Below are 24,469 nucleotides of genomic sequence, written 5' to 3' on the forward strand. Positions count from 1 at the left end.
TAAATATATATTAGCAAAAGTAATTTGTACATTTTGTTCAATAATGTATATATCTCACATTGTGTTTAATCTTTTTTTTTATGTATTGTTCTTCTTTCCTTCTTATTTACTTCTATTTTTTAATTTAAAATTAGATATGTATAATAATTTTTGATGGCTATATTAAAATTAATTTATCAGTGCAGATTCATAAATATTAATTCTGATCATCTCACAATAAAGGAATCAGTTAAAAAAACTATCATCATAATTTACTTTAGATGTTTGATTATTTCTTACATATTCAAGTATATATATTTTTATTTTTAAAAGTATGCAATGTTTAACGAAACAATTATTTTTTGTAATACAATTATTGAATCAATTTTTCTTAACTCTCTCTTACTTCTACAAAGCTTGTAATACATTTTTAGTATACTTATCATTATATTTAGTTCTTGTGATCCAACATATAACTATATAAAGATCATTATAATGTATTGTCAAAAAAAAAAAAGATCATTATAGTGTTTATTTAGTTCAAATTTTGTACTTAAGAATTCTATATTAAATTTTTTGATATTCCATGTACAATCTAGCTTGTACTGCAAATATGAAGATATTAGAATTAAACCTAGCAATATATACATGAAGGGAAATATAAAAGAGATTAAAAATAAAATAATCTTTGGGATTTTTTTGAAATTTTTGATTGTGCTTCGTATGATTTTTATTGGAAATGTATTTGATTCGTTACTTAAATTATAATAAGGATTTTAATTATTAATTACTTTATTTTATATTGAAAACTTAAACTAAAATACTTTAATATCATAGAAAATTTTCATTTTTCTTATTAACATACCATTAACAATGTTTTTTTTTCCTTTAATGCTCCAAATACCTAAGAATCTTATTATATAAAGCTTGATGTCAAATTTATTCATTATCAAGATCGTGACATGTGTCAAATATACTGATTAGATGTTGACACATGCCAACATAATTTTTTTTTTTATAAACGTGGTAGGACAACTAATTATATTTAAAAAGTTTTACATGTTTATATGTTAAAAATTTATTTTTCTAAATCAAAAAAGAAAACTAAGAAAATCAATATATTTTCCATTGTATGCTCATTATATTTTATGTGTGTTCTCAATCAAATTTTACATGTGTAAGCAAAAACTTAATTTATTAAGCATGTATATTAATCAATAAATAATAAATAACAAAGTTAAAATAATAACATAAGTTATTTAACACAATTTTAGTCGGATATAAATTGTATTTATCGTTGTAATATAAATTTTTATTGTAAGCAATGAACTTAAAAAGAAAAAATTTCAAAACATGATGTGTATTAGTATAGTTTTACATGTTTTATTTTAAAGATTTTAATTCATGTAGTAATATGAGAAACCTGGAAAAAAATAGAACAAATGAGTTTGTAGGAATGAATTTTTGGTTAATTGATGAAAATTGACAAAAGTATTACTTATGAAATTATCACATATAGAAGAATAATATTTTGGATATTTTGGATCTACAAAAGAATTGTGGATGTTAACTGATTTTTTTACTGATTAGTTTTATTGTTAAATTTAAAATACTAACCAATATACATATTATCTCATATGATGCGAATATTATTTTTGTTATTAAAATTTTAACTCTAATCTATGAAGAAGTGAATTATGGTTTTACGATGAAATAGATAGTTAAATTTGATTACTAAACTGAATGTATAACAATGAAATTTATTTTAGATTAATTTTTTCAAATATTAATATGTATCATTATAAACAAAATTCATTTAAGAATATTAGTAACTTTTTTTTATGTTTGATTTTATAATTTCAACACATGTATTTTTGTAATGCATATGTTAAAACATAAGATAATTCAAAATAAATTATAATTTATAGGAATGAATCTTCAGTTATTTGATCAGAAAGTCTCTATTATCTTTATATATGTATTTATTTTATCAATTTCACTCATTTAAAATTGATTATGACATGAGATAAGTACTTATGAGATAACAACATAACAAATATATCTTAAATAATGTTGATTCAGTTTTTTTGCGAATTATATTATGTTAATTTTTATTTTTATTTTCAATTCTTACTGAGATATAGATTTGATATGATGTATTAATTGTGTTTGATATAAAATATTTAGTTCTATGCATTAAGATGAAATGCGTAATTAAACTTAAAATATGGTTTATTATGATTGTATATATATTTAAATGGTACTCATTGTCCTATAAGAGTTTTTGGGTAAAAGCACAAAGATTAATAAACAATAAATATTATGTCATTTATAAAACTTAAACCAATGGAAAAATATACTGCATAGTTCAAATAGTCATAAATTTTATATTAATAAAAATTGTACATAGAAATTTGAGAAAATGTTATAAAATAGAGCAAAAACAGCCTTGAAACTCTTATATAATGAAACTAAGAGACTATTAAAATGAAATATGAGAGGTTTTCAATATTAAAATGTTACAAGATAAAATCTAAAAACATGTATCTTACTACTTAATTATTCTCAATAATTTTTTTAAAATTTTTACCTGCGTAATAACGCGAGCCTTATCTAGTACTTTTATAAAAACTGAATTATAAAAGAAACATGTATGTATGATTATATATAAATAATTTATATACTTTGATATTGTATGATTAAATAAATAAAAGTGTAAAAATATTTTTGACATTTAGGAAATTTATTTGTTATATATATTTTTATGATTATTAATTAAATTAAATTAAATTAATAAACATACCTAATTATACAACAATCTGTACATATGTTCGGGTTATTACCTAGTAACAATGATAGATAACCAATTAATATGTCTTTTCAATTTGATGAGATTGTGTTAGTTCTCTTAGCTTTTTTTGTTTGTGATGTTGATAAGAGTTGTCTCTTTTGGAGATGTTTAAATTTTTTTTCTATGGCTATAAAATTCTAAAGTGAGGTGACAACTAGTAGAGAAATCCACACACACTATCTACTATCTACTGCTCTCAAAATGCAGAAGACTCAATATGATATGCTATATTTACTTGAACATTTATTTTAATTCAAAATTTTGTTTTACGTTTATTAATTTCTTACAACAAAATTTACCATGACTTCCTTTCACTTATAAAAATAAAATTAAATGATTGTATGGTAACAAACCAATTAGCTCAAATTTTAAGTAAGCAAATGATATGGATTGTTTTATTATTTCAAATTTTTTTTGAAAATGTGCATAGTGCAGTTATCAGCTAGTTTAGAAGAGGAAATGATATAATTAATTTTCGAATTAGCACAAATTTTGAGTTTTTAGCTAGACTTTGATTTATTACACCTCCAATACCATTGCATTGCCTTAGTGGACAGAAAACCACAACCGAACCACAACAACTCAACTAATGTTCTATACAAACAAGAATATATGTATCTTCCTTTTTGTTTGTTTGGATTTAGTATGGTTCCCCTGAAAACAAAATGCTTAATACAAAAGAGGTACCTTTTCTTCCGGTCGATGTTTTTTTCCTTGAATCGACATGTTTTAATGATTCGGGTTTGACATGCAAAGTTAGAAGTCACCTTGTTGGTCTCGAGCTCGAGCTTCGAACAGTCACACCATGTAAGAACTTGGCGTAGCCTAAGAAATTCAGCTTTCCATCTGAACTTCTTATCCAATCCTTGAGCAGAGGATATGCATTTGGTCCCAAACTCATCTCCTGCATATGCAAAAAGATATTGGTTTCACAGAATTACAGATCTCAGGGATATATTGAAGTCCCTACATACCTCTGCGAGTTCTTGGACAGAAATGGCTCGGCTTCCTTCACGTTCAAAGTTGTCAAAGGCTATCGTTGCGATCTGTTCCCATTCTTCAAGAGCCTCAAGTTGATAAACGCTGACCGCAGCCGCACAGAACTCTTCAAAATCAAGTTTTCTATGTGCCAAGGGTTGCATCTTCAGTCAAACAAGAAGGAAACACACAGAAAAAAAAGAGTATTACAATGTATATTACAACCACAAACTAGAAATGCTGCGACTTATAAAGATATGTTGATGTACCATGTTTAAAATGTCAGGAAGCCTAGATTCGATCATAGCATCCGTAGCATATCTTGTCAGAGCCTGCATTTAGCATAAGATAAGAAGACTCTCAGATTCATAAATTGAAGAACAGTGACACTAAAAGCCTATTGTTAGACCAGTAAAGATGAGTGTGGAAATCACCCACTGACCGTGGTGAAATTGTGTAGATGCAAGCCTCCATCCTCTGGGTCGAGGAGCATAAACTGTGCTTTAAGGAACACGAGTTCTTCTTCGGGTATAGCTTTCGATAGAGCCTGTGGTACAAGTAACAGAAAAATAAAGATAACATAAAAGACACGTTATCAACTCAATTAAGAACAAAAGCTAGGATCAAACAAACTAATGTAAAAAAAAAATATGACAATAATCCTAAGAAAACTGTTAAACTCTTGACAAGATCTGAACAACTTGGTTAACAAATGGATCTGATCTATTCTGTCACACATGTTATCGTATTTGCAAGGGTAAACTACAACACATATGTTAATTATTAGAGAATCACCTTAAGTGCTGCTCGTCTGAAAGGCGATGCTCGAATATAAGACTTGACCAATTTGTAAATAGAGAAATCAAGAAGTAAACCAGGGTTTTCATCTCGAAGCCATGGATGAGCTGCAAATTTAATCATACTCATCATTACGTTTCCATCAATCAATGTCACTAGTTTTTAACACTAGTGGTTAATTAGGAACTTACCTAAAGCTTGAGCAGCTGTCATTCTTTTCCTATGGTCTTTGTTCAAAAGCCTTTTCACAAAGTCTTTGGCAATAGGAGATATTGAAGGCCAAGGCAAATCTTCGAAATTAGGATTCGCTCTAAGCACACAACGGAAAATAGCAGACTCGGTTCTTCCATAAAATGGTCTACTTCCACAAAGTAATATGTAAGATATGACACCAATACTCCATATATCTGCTTCAGTGCTATATGATCTGTGGAGTACTTCAGGTGCAACATAGTATGCACTTCCTACCACATCGTTGAGACGCTGATCTGATTAAACACCACCACAAAGAAAACATTCATCCCTTTAAGTCGACATAAAATTCTACTAAGCAGAGTCATGTATAAGAAAGAGAAGTAAAGAAATAGATCATTACCGAATCTAGCGAAATCAGACAAACCAAAATCTATAACCTTGAGTGTTGCATCCTCATTTTTGCTGGTAAAGAGAAAATTCTGGATAAAACAGTACAGAACTTGTTAAAAAACACAAGCAAATCATGATATATTATTCAAAAACTGGTAGAAGCAGAATGTGTACCTCCGGCTTCAGATCACGGTGCACAACACCTTGAAGATGGAAGAAAGCAGTTGCAGATAAAATCTGCACAAGAATACGCTTTGCATCTGCTTCCGGGTATCGACCACCTCTGCAGTAAAGAGATATATAGACATTACAAGGTGTTATACAACACAAAGCTACCTCTTTAACCTATATAGACCAAAACTGGAATACACAAAGAAATGAAAACAGAGGAAAGACTAGTTTTGATTTTACCTCGCCAAAATTCTATCCAATAGCTCTCCACCTTCACATAACCTGGAACCATAATGGAGTCAATACATATTCATTAGAGAAAGACCGAGACAAGTGTTCCAAATCAAAAACAGAATTGTTATACATAGAAAGCAATGAAAGAGACATACTTACTCCATAACAACAAAGACATTATCAGCATCTTCAAACACATCGTAGAACTTAACCATATGACTATGCCCTGACAAAGCTTTCAACAACTTCACCTCTCGACGAACATCTTCAATTGATAAAGCTGATGTCATCTGAAAACACCACAAAACACCCCACATTGTATCAACAACACAAGAACCAATTCTTATGTTTCCAGTAACTTTGGAATCGATCACATTGTAACAAACCTTAGATTTAGAGATGATTTTGACAGCAACAGTTTGACCTTTGATCTTGCCTTTCTTAGCTTTAGCCCAACAAGTATGACCAAAATGCCCTCGACCCACCTCTTTCCCAAGCTCATACTTTGTTTCAAAGTTCTTAGCAAACCCGAAATTTTTGTCCAACCTCCCTCCGATCCCGCCTCCGGCACCGCTACCTCCGGCTCTTCCGTGATCGACTTCTTCCCTATCCTCAGGGATCGGACCATCTCGCGGCTGTGGTGCTGCACCTCTTCGCCGTCTCAGAGCCGCCATGATCGGTTTCGCAGGTGAAGGAGGCGGGAACGGCCATTTGAATTTTCTTCCCGGAGTACTCGCCGGAGATGGAGCTACTCCAGCCGGTAACGGGCTTTGGAATGGGCTGATATTGTAAGGGTTGACTTCCGAAGCAGCCGGAGACTGGGGAATCGACGATGAAGTCTGGTGGTTGTTGTTGTTAACTGAGCGACGATGACGTAACTGAGCGGTTACGGAGGGGATCTCGTTGTCGTCATCGTCGACGGTGGAAATGTTCCGGCTGTAACAGTGACCCATCGTCGCCGGATTGTTTGAAAGTCAAAGTTTAGTTTTTTGATCGGTGAGAAAACAAAAGTCAATACATCGGACGGTGAGGAGACGAAGTTGAATAGTGTAAAGCTTTCACAGAGATCATTTCAAACCCAAGAGGAAAAAAAAAAACAAAACAGAGGTTTGAATGACCGCTGGAGAAAAAAAAGAATTAATTAAAAAATCGAAAGAACATAAATATAACAGTAACGGAAGAAAATGCCGGTGGTTTTGCTATAACGACAGCGGAGGAAACGTGATTACTACGATAGCCACGTGAGCTAGTGACGTGTGATTAATGATTATATTTATTATGTCTTATTTGTCTCGGATTTTTTTTTTTGTTTGCTGAAACTATATTTTAAAATTTTTAAAATAATTATGTTTGGATATATAAGATTTTTTTTGGCTAAACACAAAAAGATTAAAAAATAATAATAATAATAGTTTTAATAAATTGACTAGTATTAAAAATAATTACAGACTTCATATAGTTATAAACTATTATTACATTAATATAAAGTCTGTAGAGATTTTGAAAAAACCTAATAAAATTGTACAAAGGAAAATGTTTAAAATATCTTAGGGACAGAAGGAGTATTAATGTTTTTGAATTTGAGAAAATGGATAGGTTATCAATTTTATAGGTCACGATCATTACTCATTTAAAACATATTTCCAATCTAGTTTTCCATTTTCTGAAATTCTGAAATGAAATAATTATTCTAAATGAAGTAATATTTCATTAGAAATTGTGTTTTTCAACGCAAGTGGAGAAATCAAACTCCAAAATGGAATTATGATTTAAAATTTTTCAACTAAAGGAAAAAAATTCTACATTCTTATTTCTTATTTTACAGCTGAAAAAATTAAGGACGGTTGGAGGAATTTGACTTCGAGAATCGAGTTTGGATAAACAAAGTAAATATGCCAACCATCAAATAAATAAAACCGGTTTAAATCCACTTGGTATGCATTCAACCATCGGTTTTGTTCAAAGCTGCGGACGTTTGACATCGAATTAGTCATTAGTCACGATGTTTTTAGCATTGAAGAAGAAGTCTAAATTGATAATTGTTTGGTGCAATATTAAAAAAAATATTAAATCTTGGGTCCAATACTTATAGTATAAAATAAAATATCTTTGATTGGATCATCGGTTCAATTCGGCTACTCAATAACCGATTCGGTTTATTTAATAACCTCGTGAGCATTCCTACCAAAAGTAACCATCACCGTCATTATAACCGTGCGATTGCGTATTATCCTTGTGAAATGACAATCGCTTTCTAATCAATTGTAATCTTGGTTCGTTCTTATCTAAACCGGTACGGTTTGATCTCTGCTTTGGTACGCTTTGTGGCCGGCGGAACCTAGCCACGGTTGAGGCAGTGTTAGACATGTAATTTGGCATTGAATGGACTTGCCGTGTGAAGCAAGACTTCCCACTTGGTGTCTGGTCGTTGAGTCGTTGGAGGTGGTCTGAGTACGTATTATACGTATCGATCTCAACTGTCTTGACTGGTTCAACGATAGCCTGATCAGTTGACATTCTCCTTCCGGTTTCTTGATAACCGAACCGGTTTAACCTACTCGGTCTTGTGTCCTCTAATTCGCTTTCACTGTGAGCTTCTCTCGTTGTGGTTCTCCACATCTTTGATAGTTAACCCAAAGCGTTTGTCTATTAGTAAAGTTGTAATGAAAATTTAAAACAAAATGGTAAGTTCGATATTGGTTGAACCTGTTTAGAGAAAGCACGAGATAAGGAATTTTCATCGACGGGGTTGGTTGTAAGTTTTCTCCGGTGGTCTAGAGCTCGAGCCTGGAACCGAACCAAAGCCTGAACCCGAAGCAAAGTGATGCTAGTTCGTCTACGCACGTTGTGGCCTCTCACTAGGGCTTGTAGTTTCACAACTCCTTGTAGAGCCCTAAATGCCGTTTTGGCCTTCATTTACAAGTCATCGAAATCAAGCTTAGTTTCGTCAATAGAGTGATACAAATATATGTTCATTAATTAATAATCAACCTCATTAAGGTAACAAAAGTATAATAAGGGGCTATACAAGTAAATATTGATTTTTACCAGGCATCCTCGGAAAGCTGTCTGAATGAGAATAGCAGCCACGTGTCTTTTGAGATAGACAGACGTCCGACAGAAAAAGACGGTTTCCTTGGCCGTCGAAGACGCAGTTTTCTCGGTTTCCTCTGCCACAATCACGTCAACAGCCGTCGAGTTAATGTTGCCGGCGTTTCTTGTGTTTGTGACGTCTATTGCAGAAGGATCAGAAGAAGCTTTCTTAAATAGCCATTTTTTTCTTCTCATCTTCACCAACAAAATTATTAAATATTTAACAAAATTTATATATTTCATTAATAAATAAAATCTTAAAGTTAATTAGATTATCAAAAATCAGGTTCTCTCTCATGCTGATGAAGTTTTTTTCTAAAAGTTATATAGAGCTATCCAAACTTACAAGTAAATGTTGGTGTATTAAGTTATATCATATAGTTTGAATTAACGAAGAGTAGGGAAAAAAAAAGAAAAACAAAAAAAGAGAGAAGTAATTGAGTGAAAGGTATATACCGGTCGTTGGTGTTGTTCGTCCTCTTCTTCTTCGACGAGGTCGTTGTCTTGTCGACGAATTCTTCTTCTAGGGATTATCTTCTCGGGCGATCGGAAAACTTTCTTAACCGCCGTGAACCATGAGCTTCCGCCGGTTTTCCCCATGATTCAAGATCAATCAACTTCGTCTGCTGCTCGATTTATGTTAATTATATATTGTCACTTTGTTGATAGTACATATGGAATGAGCTATATAAGCTAAAGGAACACTCACTGTCCTTTATGTAGAACAATAACCTTTTTTGTTCCCCAATATTAAATTTAAAAGGTCAGTACATATATGTACATGTATATTTTGGCATTTTGCGATGGTAGATGCATTGATAAGTGAAACTCGAAACTAGGATTTATTTATTGATCATAGGAGTTCAATGGTTTATATGATTTTTTTTTTGTAACAGTATTCCTGATTTCTTATTCATATTGGTATTTCTACAATTGGAAGAAATATATGCATCATAATGTATCGGTCAAATGGAAAATGATCTCTAATGTAATCATATAATGGCTTTGCATCCGGAAAAGCAGCAAAAGAGGAAAAATGTTGGAATAAGAAGAGTAACGAAGCCGGAAAATAAAATAAAATACTAATAGATACTACTCCATAAAAGATAAAGAACAAAATGAAAGGAGGAATGTAGTACTAGTAATATAGGTAGGCATGCTTTGTGTTTACAAATTAGATAGCTTTTGTGTCAGAAATAAAAATAATAATTGTAACATGAAAGACTGTGTCAATGTTGGAATGCAACTATCGAGAGTGCATAAAGTTGTTCCTTCTCTTCTTTCGTATATGTCTTTTTCATATATAATAATTTCTCACAAAAAAACCATTAACGTCGCTATTTAACTCGTTTATCATGATTTCGTGTATTCTCACTCTTTGTAGCTTTGATTGTTTTTGATAGATAGTGATTGAGCTCCACAATAAAAGAAAAGAATATATACTGTAAACACTTTGTACAATACTATTACAAATTGTAAACCTTTTTTTTTTTTTTTTTCTTTTAATTGAACCTAAAAAGTAATCACGATATTAGTGCATTAGAAGTATATGATTACATTAGAATTATATGTTTAGAGGAAAAAATTATAACAGAAATATTTGAGTTTTTTTCTTTCAAATATTTATTTTGCATCAAAATCTTTACGAAGTACGTACATAGACCATTAGTACGTAATTTGTAATTGCATGATTTCTTTCGTCCGATTGTTTATTGAGCAATAACTGTAATTCTCGTTTTATCCTATGCAACAAAAAACACTCGTAGTAATTTGAACGTTTTAAAAACTATACATTTTTCATCGGAAAAAGGTAATATACTAGCCAGAAAAACATATGTTTTGATGTAACGAACGCTAAGAAGGACAAAACAAAGAACAAGAAAATCAAAACTAGACCCGCATTCAGACAAGACCTAAACTGAAATCAAGAAGTACTAATAAAGAAAAGGAAATTTCTCCAAATGTCTTAAATAAATCATAGAAATATTCAAATTTGTAAATTTTAACAACATGATTTGTGTTTTTTTTTTTGGGGAGAGTAAATAGAAAGGAGAAAGTTTTAGACCAAAGTTCTTGAGTTGTTCAAAGATACCCGGGCAGGCTCTGCGACCGCGAAGCAAACTTAAAAATAAAATCTAAAAAGAGTTTTAAATATAAATACAAAACGCCTCAAGTACCTTCTTCTTTAGACTTCTTCTTCTTCAGCTTTCTATCTCTCTCTTTTTCTATATAATTTTGACATCTCCGGAGAGAAGAACGATAGTTTTCACTTGAACTAAGCGCGGGGAAAGTGCGGCCTTACTGGTGTCTTTGATGGGCTTACCCTTCAAGAACAGATAAAACCAACACAAAGATGAATACAAATCTTCCAAGAAAAAGGACAATACTAGATAACTAAAGAGATTGGTTATACTATCACTCTCTAATCATGGAAATATATTTAACATACATAGAACTGAGAAAGATGTCACATTTTAGGCAAATGAACCAGAAATAGAATTAAGTGAAGAGCTAGCCAAGTCCTATCGATCGATATCAAGTTAGCTTTTTAGTAATGACTAAAACAACAACCTACCATTCAAAATTTGACATTTAAGGGGATATGGTAGAAAGATGAAGAAAAAGGTTAAAATGTTGAAATCTTTACCTTAGTGGGAGTGCCCCCAAGAACATACCACTGCAGTGAAGAGCAGCAATTGCACTTTCCGCCTGAGAGAACAAAGCAAAGTACATGAATCCCGGATTAACAATCCAAAACGAAGTTTGAATCTTGGACCGTTTTACGTAAACTTCAGATTTGAGTTTATGCATCTAACTCAGAGATTCAAAGAAGCTCAGAAGGGGTCTTTCAAATGTAAGAAGATATAAGAAATGCAACGACTCAAGTAACTAAGAAGGGGTAATCAAGTTTCCTTAAATGGATCAACCCGGCATGCAATTCTAATAGTACAATCTTTAGTTTTTTACTAGCAACCGAAACTATTCAATCATCAAAACTAAAGTCCATAATAGAAACACTTTAGTTGAAAACCTAGGCAAAGAGAGTTTACCAGCGCAAACTCAACAAAAGCAATACGGGTTTGGTGATGATAGTCTCCAAGCCTCAGACGATGAACCTAAAAAACATATATAACAAAAAAGTTGATTGCAGAGCAGAAAACAGTACTTAAGAAAGCGTAAAAATATCCTCGCACTCCAAAACCAAAATCCATACCTCCCCACAAAACATTTCAAAGAAGCCTTTCAAGTCAATCTGAGTGATCTGCAAATTTAAGCAATAAGACACTGAAGAAAGTTAGTTTCTCCAATACTTAAGCTGTCAATGGTTTCCAATATAAGATTAAATCTCATCGAAGAAATGGTAATTGGATATAGACTTACCCGCTTGTCAATGTTGGTACAGTAAACAGTCCTCACACACATCTCACGCTCATCCTCAGACTGAGAGAAAGAGAGCACCATTAGGCTCAAGAATGATTAAAATGACAAGATTTTTACCAAATTTAGTCATAGTTATGTGAACTTACTCTTGGAAGGAAAGTTGGGTTAACAGGGGCAATAGCGGTTTTGGAAGGAAGAACCTTAAGAGGGTAAAAAACCAAGCACAGTACCTGACATGCTCAAAGCAGCCCTAGCTCCCTCTGCAGCAACATCTCTTGATTAGATGTAAGAAAATCTCAACTAGAGTAAACAAAGGTTGACGAGGAAAGTACCTTCATTGGTGAACTCAATGAAAGCAAAACGAAGGACAGAATTTGGGTCACCGCATACACGACAATCAACAACCTTTCGATTCCAAAATGACAAAAATATGATATGGAAACAAACTAGTTACTGCAAATAATCAAAACATTTGGAACATATTAAAGATCATTTCAAGTACCTGTCCACAATTAATAAAGACACCTGCGAGGTTCTCCTCAGTAACCTACAAACCAAAACAAAGTAAGAGAGGCAATTCCTTTACCAGAAAAATGTTTATTGAAAATAGCTTCTTCCCTCGTTTTACCTGTTGGTCGATATCAGAGACATATACAGTTCTCCTGATCACATCATCCTTCTGAGCCAAGCTTGTCCTTTTGTTCATTCTTCGCTTCCCTTGACCAAAACTCCTTCTCTGTAGCAAACAGTAAAAGAAGAAGCACATGTGTTACAAAATTGTTTGAAGAATGTGTCCAACACATCTGACAGGTAATACCATTGTTTGAAGAATGTGTCCACAGAAAAAAATGAATACTTTCTAGTTAAAAACCCCAAAAACTTCAAAGCTCATACAAAAATAGAAATTTCTACCAAAGGCAGTCATTTTCCTGAAGTGTAAGTGATAAGAAAAAGCAAACAGTAAACAAATAAAGTTTAACAAACCCACACACAAAGTGAAACTGCTTATGCATCAATGATCAAGCGATAGACACAAGAACACGTAAAGCTCAAAACTTTTTTTCAGTTATCTATATGCTGAATGTACCAGCATACAAGCGTTCTCAATCAAGAAACAAGCTAAAAATTAGCAAATCATGGTAAACAAAAAACACACAAAAGCTCAAAACTTTAGATCACCAATTCTCTGCCCCTCACTGTATCATCAAAATCTTCAGAATATTAAAAAAAACACAAAGATCGGAACTCACACACTAATGTAAAAAGGACATTTCATACATCAGAAACACATCCATTTACTAGAGATGTAACAATCAAAACATCGCAAAACACAAACTTTATATCCATCCAGAGAACAAAACGAAACAAAACAAAACAAAGCACAGAGATCATAATTCAGCAAGAATGTATAATAACATACCCTTCTAGGAAAATGATCAGTCCCATCTGCAACAACAAGTTTAGGTAGCGCTGCAAAATTGTTAGTAAACCCTAATCCATTCCTCAAAACCCCAGATTGACTTCGAGAAAGAGAAGGAGGAACAAATTCCTGAGCCATCGGATTAAGCTTAGAAAACGCATCAGCCAAATCTTTGATCTCACTCTTGAGACTACCTCCATTGTTCTCACCACCATTCTCCGATTTCGTAGACTCGAAACCATTTCTGCTAAACCCATTCAAAGTCTGACCCTTTTGAGAAGTCTCATTGATCCGATCGTCTGTTTCTGGAGCCGAATCAATGCTAGGAGGATTCGATGAGTCAGATTTAGGGCTCTGATCATCATCAACATCAGGACATGGCGGCTTCGTCTCGGTAGCTGATGAAGCAGTGTTGTTGTTGTTGTTGTTGTCTAAATTCTGACCAGAAGAGTCCACTTTGACACCAGCATTCTCAGCAACAGCCATGATCGGACCAAAAAAGGTTGAATCTTTGAAAGATCAGACAACAACTAGTTACGAACTCGCCGATTCCTGTATAAAAAGCAACCAAACTAAGACAAAACTCAAAAAAAGAGAGAGAAGAGAAGAGAAGAGAAGAGAGAGAGAGATCAAGAAGTGATACGAACCCTGATAGGCTTATCTCGATCAAATGGTTTAAGCCATAAATGGAGAGAATCCAACTTAATTTAAAGGATCAATGAGCAGAAGAGAGGACTGAAACAAAAGAAAAATTAGAATTTTTTTTTTTTTTTTGTAAAGGGGGATGATTAGAATAGAAGGATCACAACACAAGACCGACTCTTTGGTTATAAATTAAAGACTTTAACTAGTTTATACTTTTCTTCTTCAATATTAAGCTTCTTGTTGTTGTACTAGTTTCGATGATGGCCTTGGACATCATCCTAAATGAATATCTTTTTTTACTTTATGTTCTTTCTCACTAGGAGGAAGCTTCCTACTTTTCATATGTAATTAGACATAAATATATTTTTATGAATACGTTTGAATAGTGTTTATAACTGTAAGAATTTGCTATCTGTATTATTGGTTAAAAATTATCTTTAAAATTTTAGTACTTATAAGTTTTTAATAATCATATCAAGTGGTATATCCAAAAGAAATTTAGAAATGATACTGTTAATTAACTGTTTTTTTTAATATTAATTAATGTTAGAAAATATGGCTTGCACTACCATATATTTACAGTGATTTTTATTTTTTTCTGTTTTGAAATTGATTCTTTATTACAGAGTCATATCCCTTGATATTTAAATATAATGCTTCCATTGTAACGTAAGTTAGTACTTAATAAAGATTAACTTCACCTTTTTGGTATAGTAACATATACTAGATTCGGAGCCGCACGTACATGCCAGGTTAATTTAAAAAACTATGTTTGCTTTATAATATATTACATATATATGAAGTTATGTTTGTAAATGTATTATTTTTTAGAAATGTTAGACACATTCAATATCTATATTCTACCAATTTTGATTTATTTTTAATTCGGTTTAGACAAAAGAGTGATTGGATTTGTTTCTGTTATCAACAAAGATAATCACATTAAAAAAATAGTAAGAGAAATGTGGTATGTTATTTTGGGACAGTAAATATGTCATGCCCATTATATGTTAAGTTTTTATTTAACTATTTGATATTGTATATTTTAGTCCAACGAATAAAGAATATGTAAGAGATTTAAACATGCACGTACGTGCCTAGATACGGACCCGCACGTACATGCGGTGTTGTTTTCATAAGTAATATTTGATATTTTGTAACATATACATAGTTGTGCCAAGAGGAAAACTTTGTTTACTAAGTTCTGTTCAGAAAAGATGAGAAAGGGATATATATTTCTTTGCTTACCCTAAATATTTATTAACTTTTTAAAAAACCTTAATTGTTGAAGTAATTGTTTTCTACTCACTTAATTAAGCCCATATCAAAGCCCAATATTTGTTTCGTATTTATCTATATTATTAACACATTATTTTAGCATAACCATTCAGTCTCATATAAACATAAGTTTATTAGGACTAAAGTCTAAATAATATATGCTCCTAATATTTTCTCCAAATTTTGATGCCCTAAGCGAATGTTTCTTTTTTCCTAACTATGGCACGGTTCTGAACATATAGTTATGTTGTTGTTAATAGAAATGGTTATGGAAACTTCTTAAATATAATTTTCATAAATATTGGGTATGAAATTATTGATATACAAAAAGTTTATTTCAAATAGTTTAATATGTGTGGATGGATGCACTTGCTCCTTAATACGATTACATGTTTTCCCATTTAAAAGTCTAAACACAATAAAATCAATCACAAGTAGTATAGTCTTCACATCACAATTAAAGTCTCTTAATTGTTGTAACATCCGCGAACCGGACTTTGTGATTTTGAAAGGAGTGTCGATCGACACCCTAGTGGCATCGATCGACACCACTAATTTCTGGGTTCGGCCGGTTTGATTAATTGCCGAATTGGTTTGGTTTGGTTCAATTAAATCCCTAAATCGTGTTATAAGTGTCTAAGGACGAATTTGAGGGTTTTGGGAGTTCTTTTTGGTCGCCGCTTAGTGAGAAAAAGAGAGAGACAGAGAGAAAACGTTCTTGAGATTTTTTCTGGGCTTGTTCTTGGAGATTTTGGAGAGATCTGAGGCAGTAGAAGTGTTAGCTGTTGCTGGAAACGAAGGGGGAGCTTCTGGAGGTGTTGTTTTTCCACGTTTCTCAACCCAATCTTCCTGTTCTTGAGGTATGTGACGTGGAATCATGGCGATGAGGAGGAGGATGAACTAGGGTCTCGTTTGTGTGTTGTTGGTCTTTGTTATATTGTTTAGGATGGAACCTTGGATAGAGATATGTTAGGTTGCTGGATAGAATGGATAGAAATGCTATTGTATTGGTTTTGTATTATTGATATGTTTCCGCTGTGCATGTAATTGGATGTTGGTTTATTATTGGTTGGTTACCGGGTGTGGGTTGGTTTGTTTAATTAAGTAGTATGGGATACTTAATTATATATTGTATTTAATTATTAAAAAAAAAAAGGTCGGGTTGTTTCATTTTGATATCAGAGCCTTTACGGTTCTAGGATGGTTAAATGGATGGTTAGAGCGGTTAGGAATTTAATGGGGTGAATTATTTTCCTTTTGCTTGATGCATGATGTTGTGTGATGGAATTGATTATGAGTAGTTAGTCAATTTGTTTGCGGTATGGAGTCCTAGTATCATCCTCTTCGAGCCTTCAATGAGATTCCACGGTAAGATGTGTACTCTATGTGCGGTTTTTGAATTGTGTGCTTAGCCTTCTGTTCTGGGTAGTGCAGATGGCTAGAGAGGGTGCTGTTGGTCGCGGTCGTGGTCGTGGTCGTGGGCGTGGTCGTGGTCGTGGTCGGGGACGAGGTTAGGTTCCTGAGGCCAGTGTGAGTGTAGCCCAGAGCATGGCCAGTGAGGAGGTGGCGGAGTCACAGGTTCATCCTAGTGTGTCTGGAGACCAGGCTGGTTTGGGTGACGGCAGGGCGGATGGGCCCGGTGTCGGTCACGGTGTTGCCCCGGGTGTGGGGGTTGCAGCGGGAGGTGCTCCAGGCAGGGAGGATGTCTTGATGGACTTGCTAGCTCAGGTTTTGCAGCGACTTCCAGCAGTTGTGCCGCCAGTGGTTGGTGGGCAGGATCCAGTAGTGCCGCCAGTGGTTGGTGGGCAGGGTCCAGTAGTGCCGCCAGTGGGTGGTGGGCAGGGTCCAGCGGTGCAGCATGTGGCGGGTTTGCAGGCAGGTGTGCAGCCAGGGGCCGAGGTAGTGGATGCACAGTATGTGCGGATGATGGAGCAGCTGCGGCATGTGGGAGCCGGGTATTTCTCAGGAAGTACCGATCCGAGTGTAGCGGATGAGTGGAGAGAGCGGATGGAGGAGATTTTCCTTTCACTTAGGTGTCCCGACCGGTACAGGGTGGATCTGGCAGTGTTTTACTTGTCAGGAGATGCTCGTGTGTGGTGGAGGTCGGTGACAGCACGGAGGGTGCAGCGGGGTATGTCTTGGGGAGATTTTGTGGGGGAGTTTAACTCCAAGTATTTTCCTCAGGAGGCTCTTGATCGTATGGAGGCACGGTTCTTGGGTTTGACTCAGGGGGACCGTACAGTGCGGGAACTGGATGCAGAGTTCAGTCAGCTTGTGGGGTATGCAGGCCGGGCTTGGGAGCCAGAGTCAGCTCAGGTGCAGAGGTTCTTGCTGGCTTTGCGAGATGATCTGAGGACTCGGTGCAGAGTGAGGAGCTATGCCACGAGGGCGGAGCTGGTTGAGGTTGCAGCTGGGATAGAGGATGACTTGAGGTCACAGTTAGTGGTGGTCAGTCCAGTGGTTCGTTCAGAGGAGACATTGGAGCAGAGCATTCCAAACAAGGATAGGCAGTTGGAGCAAAGGCGTAAAAGGAAGCGGGAAGAGACGACAGTGGCGAACCAAGGTGGCCAGAGAGGTTATGGGAGCGGGAGCATGGATCACGTGTCGGCAAGCGGGGCCAGGGGAGGTGATTCGCAGGAGTACCGTCGAGTGTGTTATCATTGCGGGGAGGAAGGGCATATCAGGCCTTTCTGTCCTAAGAGGAGGCAGATGATGGAGGTTGCGGCGCAGCCGAAGGGAGGACCGGGTGTCCATTCCGGCGCTTAGTTTTAGCTTATGTATTCTTTCTTTCATTATGTATTTTCATTTGGAGTTGTAAACGATTATTGCATCTGAGGTTCTAATAAAAGTTGGAGTTCTTTGGTTTTGGGATTTGTGAAAAATCATTGGAAAGGAAATAGCACGGGAGTCTATAAATGGAAAGTTTCCATAAATAGAAGGTTGCTATAAATGGAAAGTTTCTAAAAATAGCAGTTTCCAGAAATGGAAAGTGTTGAGGTAGATCTAGTCGGGAGATACTCGTTGACATCGGACTTATTTGCTCAGGATTATGTGGGCCCAACTCATGTGATACCGATAGCTCACTGGACTTTGTGGCCAGAGAGTGGGAGTGGTATGTTTGCTTCGGATGACGATCCGTGAGCGCGCTTTAGGGTGACGACCTTAGAGCGGGATTTTGAGACTCCCTGGATACCGTAGCTGTGAGCCGTGGCTCGGCAGTGAGCCGGTATGTCTCGAGGGTTGCGACCCGAGAGCGGGGGGAGTGGGCGTGTGAGACTCCCTGGATACCGTAACTGTAGGCTGTGGCCTGGCAGTGAGCCGGTATGACTCGAAGGTTGCGACCTGAGAGCGGGGGGAGTGTGTGTGTGAGTGACTTCCTGGATGCCGTAGCTTAAGGCGGTTGGTCTGATAGCGAGCCGGCATGATTCGTTGGTTGCGACCACGGACGGGGGAAGCACTGAGTTGTGAGCAAATAGTGTCTTTGATGTGAGTATATTGACTAGAGGGAGACCTCGTGGTTCAGTCGGAGGTGTGCGGGCTGTTGCGACAGTGCACGGGAAACCTTGGCTGACGGTATTTAGTCCGGTCGGGGACGTGCGGGCCGTGTTGACGGTGGCACGGAGGTCCTTGACAGTTGGACGGTTTTGCGGGATTCGAGCACGAATCCATATTGGTGGGGGAGAATTGTAACATCCGCGAACCGGACTTTGTGATTTTGAAAGGAGTGTCGATCGACACCCTAGTGGCATCGATCGACACCACTAATTTCTGGGTTTGGCCGGTTTGATTAATTGCCGAATTGGTTCGGTTTGGTTCAATTAAATCCCTAAATCGTGTTATAAGTGTCTAAGGACGAATTTGAGGGTTTTGGGAGTTCTTTTTGGTCGCCGCTTAGTGAGAAAAAGAGAGAGACAGAGAGAAAACGTTCTTGAGATTTTTTCTGGGCTTGTTCTTGGAGATTTTGGAGAGATCTGAGGCAGTAGAAGTGTTAGCTGTTGCTGGAAATGAAGGGGGAGCTTCTGGAGGTGTTGTTTTTCCACGTTTCTCAACCCAATCTTCCTGTTCTTGAGGTATGTGACGTGGAATCATGGCGATGAGGAGGAGGATGAACTAGGGTCTCGTTTGTGTGTTGTTGGTCTTTGTTATATTGTTTAGGATGGAACCTTGGATAGAGATATGTTAGGTTGCTGGATAGAATGGATAGAAATGCTATTGTATTGGTTTTGTATTATTGATATGTTTCCGCTGTGCATGTAATTGGATGTTGGTTTATTATTGGTTGGTTACCGGGTGTGGGTTGGTTTGTTTAATTAAGTAGTATGGGATACTTAATTATATATTGTATTTAATTATTAAAAAGAAAAAAAAAAGGTCGGGTTGTTTCAATTGTACTACTCCCTGGTAAAATGGTTTTGTACTTGTTTCTTTTGTGATCCAACATTCTCCTTGGCTAAAACTCTTCATAAACACACCCTAATTATTAGCTAATTTAAATACCAAACAATAAATTACTTAATGTGTTTAATTCCCAAGTCCAAAATATCAAACCAAAGTTTGCCATCCTCAAAAACAAATCTTCAAAAACAAAACACACAAATTAATGATACATTAAAAATAACCTTTACTACAATTAATTCAAACCATAATTGATGAAATTTTATTAAAGATTTTAAATTATACTATTATTCGTTATTTATTTTAATTAAATATAATATTTTTTATAAAAATAGATTTTAGACAAAATTAGAATTTAGTAGCTCTATTATTTAAGAACAATAAAATATTTTCATAACAATAATTTTCGGATATATATATTACCTATAATTTAAATATATTCTTTTTAATCAGTTTGAAATCAATATAAAAGACCATATTCCTTTTATAGTTGTTTCATTAGTCATTTTATTATTATTAATTATTGTTTCATTTTCATAAAAAAATATGATTAAATTTTAAAACAAATTTGAAAATCTAACCTTTAAACAGAATGAAAAAGCCAGAATGATGTAGTCATGCTTCATACCATCTAGCTCGATTACTTGATTTGAGGATCCATGTTCTACCAACTGCTCTTCTTTCTCTTATCCATATCCTGATTAGTATTTAATAAAAACTCGATATTTATGATTTTTCAATCAAGGGTGTGTCATAAAAAAGAAAGATCAAACTTTAACATAATATAAAATCTACAAAGTCAATAAACTAAGTAAATTTAAAGAATAAATAGATCAAAGTACCATTGGTTTGAAGAAACAGTGACACACAAGGTGGAGAAACAACCATTTCCATGCTCTATTCGAACGCTGAAATCAAGAATATAAAACTCAAATTAGATCTTCAATTAGCAAAAAGAACAAAAAAATTATGTGCTATTAAAATTGAAAAACGAAAAAATATATTCTAGGCTTAAACAAAAATTTTCGTTATACATAGAAAAATGGTATAGAAAAAGTTCAGTATCTGTCTATGATTTTTCATTTATTATTAAAATATTGTTTGCCAAATATATTGCTTAAATTTCGTAATTGTTCGTTGATAGTTTCCACAAAATTCGCCATCATATCGCCTATATTTTGTTTGAATATTTGTTTCATAACTCAAAATAGATTTTAATCACACCATAATCGATGAAATTTTATTATAGATTTTAATTTATACTATTAATCGTTATTTATTTTAATTAAATATAATAATTTTGTAAAAATAGATTTTAGACAAAATTTAAATTTAGTAGCTCTATTATTTAAGAACATTAAAAACTTTCATAATTTTTAAAATAATAATTTTTGGATATATATATATATATTACCTATAATTTAAATATTTTCTTCTTATTAATCAGTTTGAAATCAATATAAAAGAGCATACTCCTTTTTTAGTTGTTACATTATTTATTTTCTTATTATTAATTATTGTTTTATTTTCATAAAAAATATTGTTAAGTTTTTAAAGAAATTTGAAAATCTAATGTTATCTATTTCTATTTCTGATAATTCTATATTTACTTTCTTTAATTAACCACGTCATTTATAGTATCAAATTAGGTTTGACTAATTCAATTCCTTATATAATAAATTGTTGTTTCCAGAAATATATCTAAATATATTACCAAGTTAAATATGTTTACATATATATAATTCTGAATTTAAGTGTCCGATTTTTATGGTAATAAATTTAATTTTCATAAATGTTAGGTAATTTTTATTATTAGACTGTGATCTATTTGGAAACCGATTTAGAACCCATCTTAATTGCACCCGATTTTTTAGGGTTATATCTTTTAATTTCGGTTCAGCTAATACCACTAATATCAATCTGTTTGACTCCTATTAAATATCAATATGTTTGGATACATGATCTTTATATATCCTTATTCTGTTTTCAGTGGCATTTCATGTAATAATCTCTTAACCTATGTCTATTTGTTTCATAACTCAAAATAACTAATTACTTCAATTATCTTCAATTAATTCACACCATAATCGATGAAATTTTATTATAGATTTTAATTTATACTATTAATCATTATTTATTTTAATTAAATATAATAATTTTGTAAAAATAGATTTTAGACAAAATTTAAATTTAGTAGCTCTGTTATTTAAGAACATTAAAAACTTTCATAAGTTTTAAAATAATAATTTTTGGATATATATATATATATATTACCTATAATTTAAATATTTTCTTCTTATTAATCAGTTTGAAATCAATATAAAAGAGCATACTCCTTTTTTAGTTGTTACATTATTTATTTTCTTATTATTAATTATTTTTTTATTTTCATAAAAAATATTGTTAATTTTTTAAAGAAATTTGAAAATCTAATGTTATCTATTTCCATTTCTGATAATTCTATATTTACTTTCTTTAATTAACCACGTCATTTATAATATCAAATTAGGTTTGACCAATTCAATTCCTTATATAATAAATTGTTGTTTCCAGAAATATATCTAAATATATTACCAAGTTAAATATGTTTACATATATATAATTCTGAATTTAAGTGTCCAATTTTTATGGTAATAAATTTAATTTTCATAAATGTTAAGTAATTTTTATTATTAGATTGTGATCTATTTGGAAACCGATTTAGAACCCATCTTAATTGCACCCAATTTTTTAGGGTTATATCTTTTAATTTCGGTTCAGCTAATACCACTAATATCAATCTGTTTGACTCCTATTAAATATCAATCTATTTGGATACATGATTTATATATATCTTTATTCTGTTTTCAGTGGCATTTAATGTAATAATCTCTTAACCTATGTCTACTTATTAAAAATGCTTCCCTTTTAATAGTATATATATATATATATATATATATATTAGATTTTTTATTATCCTTGATGAATTCTTTTCGTATAATTCTTACTATAACACGTTAAGTAGTAGTAGTATTACCAGATTACAGAAACACTAATTATATGATATGTGTATAAATTTGTAGTTGTACCAAAACTAGTTTATTAATCGGTAATGAGAAATTTTACGTTATAAAAATCTCTATTTTAATACTATTAAAAGAGAAGTACAAAATTGAAAATTGTACAAAATTTTCAAGATTACCACTCAATTAAGCATGAAGGAAAATGTTTATTGAAATCGAGAGGGGTAAAATTGGAATTAGAAAACTTAATAAAATAATCCGATCCAATGAGGAGGATCCGCGTGTTTTCCAAAAACCCGACCCTCAATAATCTAGATGTTCATGTTGGGCCTCGGTCCATCCAAAATCTAAAATTGGGTGAGTGTAAGCAAATAAGATTTAAAATTAAAACAATCGAGTCATTAATGATACTTTCGACATCTATACTAGTATTTTTGCAGCAGTTTTTGCTCAAAAATACTAATATGGAAAGTTTTGCAATTAATGCTCTTAAAAGACATTCAATGTCCTAAATTTTATGGGTCTATTAAAAGACATTCGACCTCTTAGAATTTTATGGCCTCTAGATGATATTCGGTTTTCATAATTCATAATTTATGGGTCTCTATTTGTTTAGGTTGTAGTGGAACACTCATTTGCTGTACCTTAGACATAAATGATATACCACCAATGGAGTAGACAAAATATACATAATTTTCTTTACTATAGGAAGTTCATTATACAGCGTAATAAGGAATTGACAATATTTCCTTAAACAAATTGACAATGTTAATGTTTCCTAATGACATAATAAGGAAGAAAAATATTTCTTATAAAATTGAACAAAATCATCATCGATTCCAAACATTGCTCAATCAAATTTTCCACCGATCTCATACTTGGTCACCAAGAATAACATTAACTACAACCTTTATCACGATACTCTCTCCAGTATAAATAATTCTACTGCCTAGGCCTGGGCATTCGGTTAACCATTCGGTTTCGGTTCGGTTGTATTCGGTTTCGGTTATTTTGGATATAGTAATATAGTAACCATTTGGATATTTTTGAAATTTCGGTTCGGTTCGGTTCGGTTTCTTTCGGTTCGGTTTCGGTTTGGTTATTTAAATAAATAACCATAACTAACATAAATTATATTAACATTAACCAAATAAACCAAATATAACCAAAACTAACCGAATATAACCAAAATTAACCAAATATACAATAACAAAAATACAAAAAAGGGAAAAATATGGATTCAATTTTACAAAATAGTATTTAACTTTGTAAATTCAAAATAATAACATTTACATATATTGATTATTTAAAATATTTAATTGTTTTGAATCTAGAAATAATTTATATTTTAAGTTTATTTTATAGTTTTGCATAATATTAAGTATATAATATTTGATATCTTCTAGGTTTTCGGATATTTCGGTTAACCATTTAATTGTCGGTTCGGTTCGGTTCGGTTTCAGTTAGTTTGGATATAGATTTTTACTAACCATTCGGGTATTTGAAGAATTTCGGTTCGGTTCGGTTTGGTTTTTTTCGGTTCGGTTTCGGTCGGTTATTTGGTTATCGGTTATTTTGCCCAGCCCTACTACTGCCTATCATCTTACCTCACATCTTATCCTAACAAATTTGCATATATCTTACAAGTAAAACCTTCTT

General features: G+C 33.2%; 2 protein-coding genes and 1 pseudogene across 5 annotated transcripts; all 3 read right to left on the reverse strand.

Moving 5' to 3' along the window:
• Positions 1-3,276: 3,276 nt before the first annotated feature.
• Positions 3,277-6,839, reverse strand: LOC104711445 (CDPK-related kinase 6-like). 2 transcript variants are annotated; one of them, XM_010428144.3, is made up of 11 exons: positions 5,983-6,839; positions 5,756-5,886; positions 5,603-5,644; positions 5,366-5,474; positions 5,202-5,280; positions 4,798-5,094; positions 4,604-4,713; positions 4,251-4,355; positions 4,078-4,140; positions 3,805-3,972; positions 3,277-3,734 (listed from the first exon to the last, which is right to left on the reverse strand). In XM_010428144.3, exons 1-11 carry the CDS (start codon positions 6,547-6,549, stop codon positions 3,594-3,596), a joined length of 1,812 nt encoding a protein of 603 aa, XP_010426446.1. In that variant the 5' UTR covers positions 6,550-6,839; the 3' UTR covers positions 3,277-3,593. The 2 variants fall into 2 exon arrangements, with proteins under 2 accessions (XP_010426446.1, XP_087324025.1); XM_087467899.1 differs by having other exon boundaries at positions 5,752-5,886; positions 5,983-6,731.
• An 830-nt stretch (positions 6,840-7,669) lies between these two features.
• Positions 7,670-11,007, reverse strand: LOC147938497 (protein IQ-DOMAIN 15-like). 2 transcript variants are annotated; one of them, XM_087467623.1, is made up of 5 exons: positions 10,867-11,007; positions 9,146-9,312; positions 8,645-8,884; positions 8,303-8,506; positions 7,670-8,215 (listed from the first exon to the last, which is right to left on the reverse strand). In XM_087467623.1, exons 2-5 carry the CDS (start codon positions 9,287-9,289, stop codon positions 7,778-7,780), a joined length of 1,026 nt encoding a protein of 341 aa, XP_087323749.1. In that variant the 5' UTR covers positions 9,290-9,312; positions 10,867-11,007; the 3' UTR covers positions 7,670-7,777. The 2 variants fall into 2 exon arrangements, with proteins under 2 accessions (XP_087323749.1, XP_087323748.1); XM_087467622.1 differs by having other exon boundaries at positions 9,146-9,315.
• LOC147938498 (polyadenylate-binding protein-interacting protein 10-like) lies at positions 10,733-14,307 on the reverse strand (annotated as a pseudogene). Its single transcript, XR_015567197.1, has 11 exons — positions 14,138-14,307; positions 13,491-14,042; positions 12,699-12,806; positions 12,573-12,617; positions 12,403-12,475; positions 12,217-12,330; positions 12,071-12,130; positions 11,904-11,951; positions 11,740-11,805; positions 11,337-11,398; positions 10,733-11,013 (listed from the first exon to the last, which is right to left on the reverse strand). The product of XR_015567197.1 is annotated as a polyadenylate-binding protein-interacting protein 10-like (transcript).
• Positions 14,308-24,469: the final 10,162 nt, after the last annotated feature.

This window comes from Camelina sativa, chromosome 9, assembly GCF_030686135.1.
Source record: "Camelina sativa cultivar CO46 ecotype springtype chromosome 9, ASM3068613v1".
Lineage (NCBI taxonomy): Eukaryota > Viridiplantae > Streptophyta > Magnoliopsida > Brassicales > Brassicaceae > Camelina > Camelina sativa.

Excerpts from the sequence above, each read along its gene's own strand:
- LOC104711445 (XM_010428144.3), bottom strand. The coding sequence starts at position 6,549 with ATGGGTCACTGTTACAGCCGGAACATTTCCACCGTCGACGATGACGAC. Across the intron at positions 5,887-5,982 it reads AAATCATCTCTAAATCTAAG|ATGACATCAGCTTTATCAAT; the intron begins GTTTGTTACAAT and ends TGGTGTTTTCAG. Across the intron at positions 4,714-4,797 it reads GACAGCTGCTCAAGCTTTAG|CTCATCCATGGCTTCGAGAT; the intron begins GTAAGTTCCTAA and ends TTAAATTTGCAG.
- LOC147938497 (XM_087467623.1), bottom strand. The coding sequence starts at position 9,289 with ATGGGGAAAACCGGCGGAAGCTCATGGTTCACGGCGGTTAAGAAAGTT. Across the intron at positions 8,885-9,145 it reads ACGAACAACACCAACGACCG|ATGAGAAGAAAAAAATGGCT; the intron begins GTATATACCTTT and ends TTGTTGGTGAAG. Across the intron at positions 8,507-8,644 it reads CAGCTTTCCGAGGATGCCTG|GCCAAAACGGCATTTAGGGC; the intron begins GTAAAAATCAAT and ends TTGTAAATGAAG.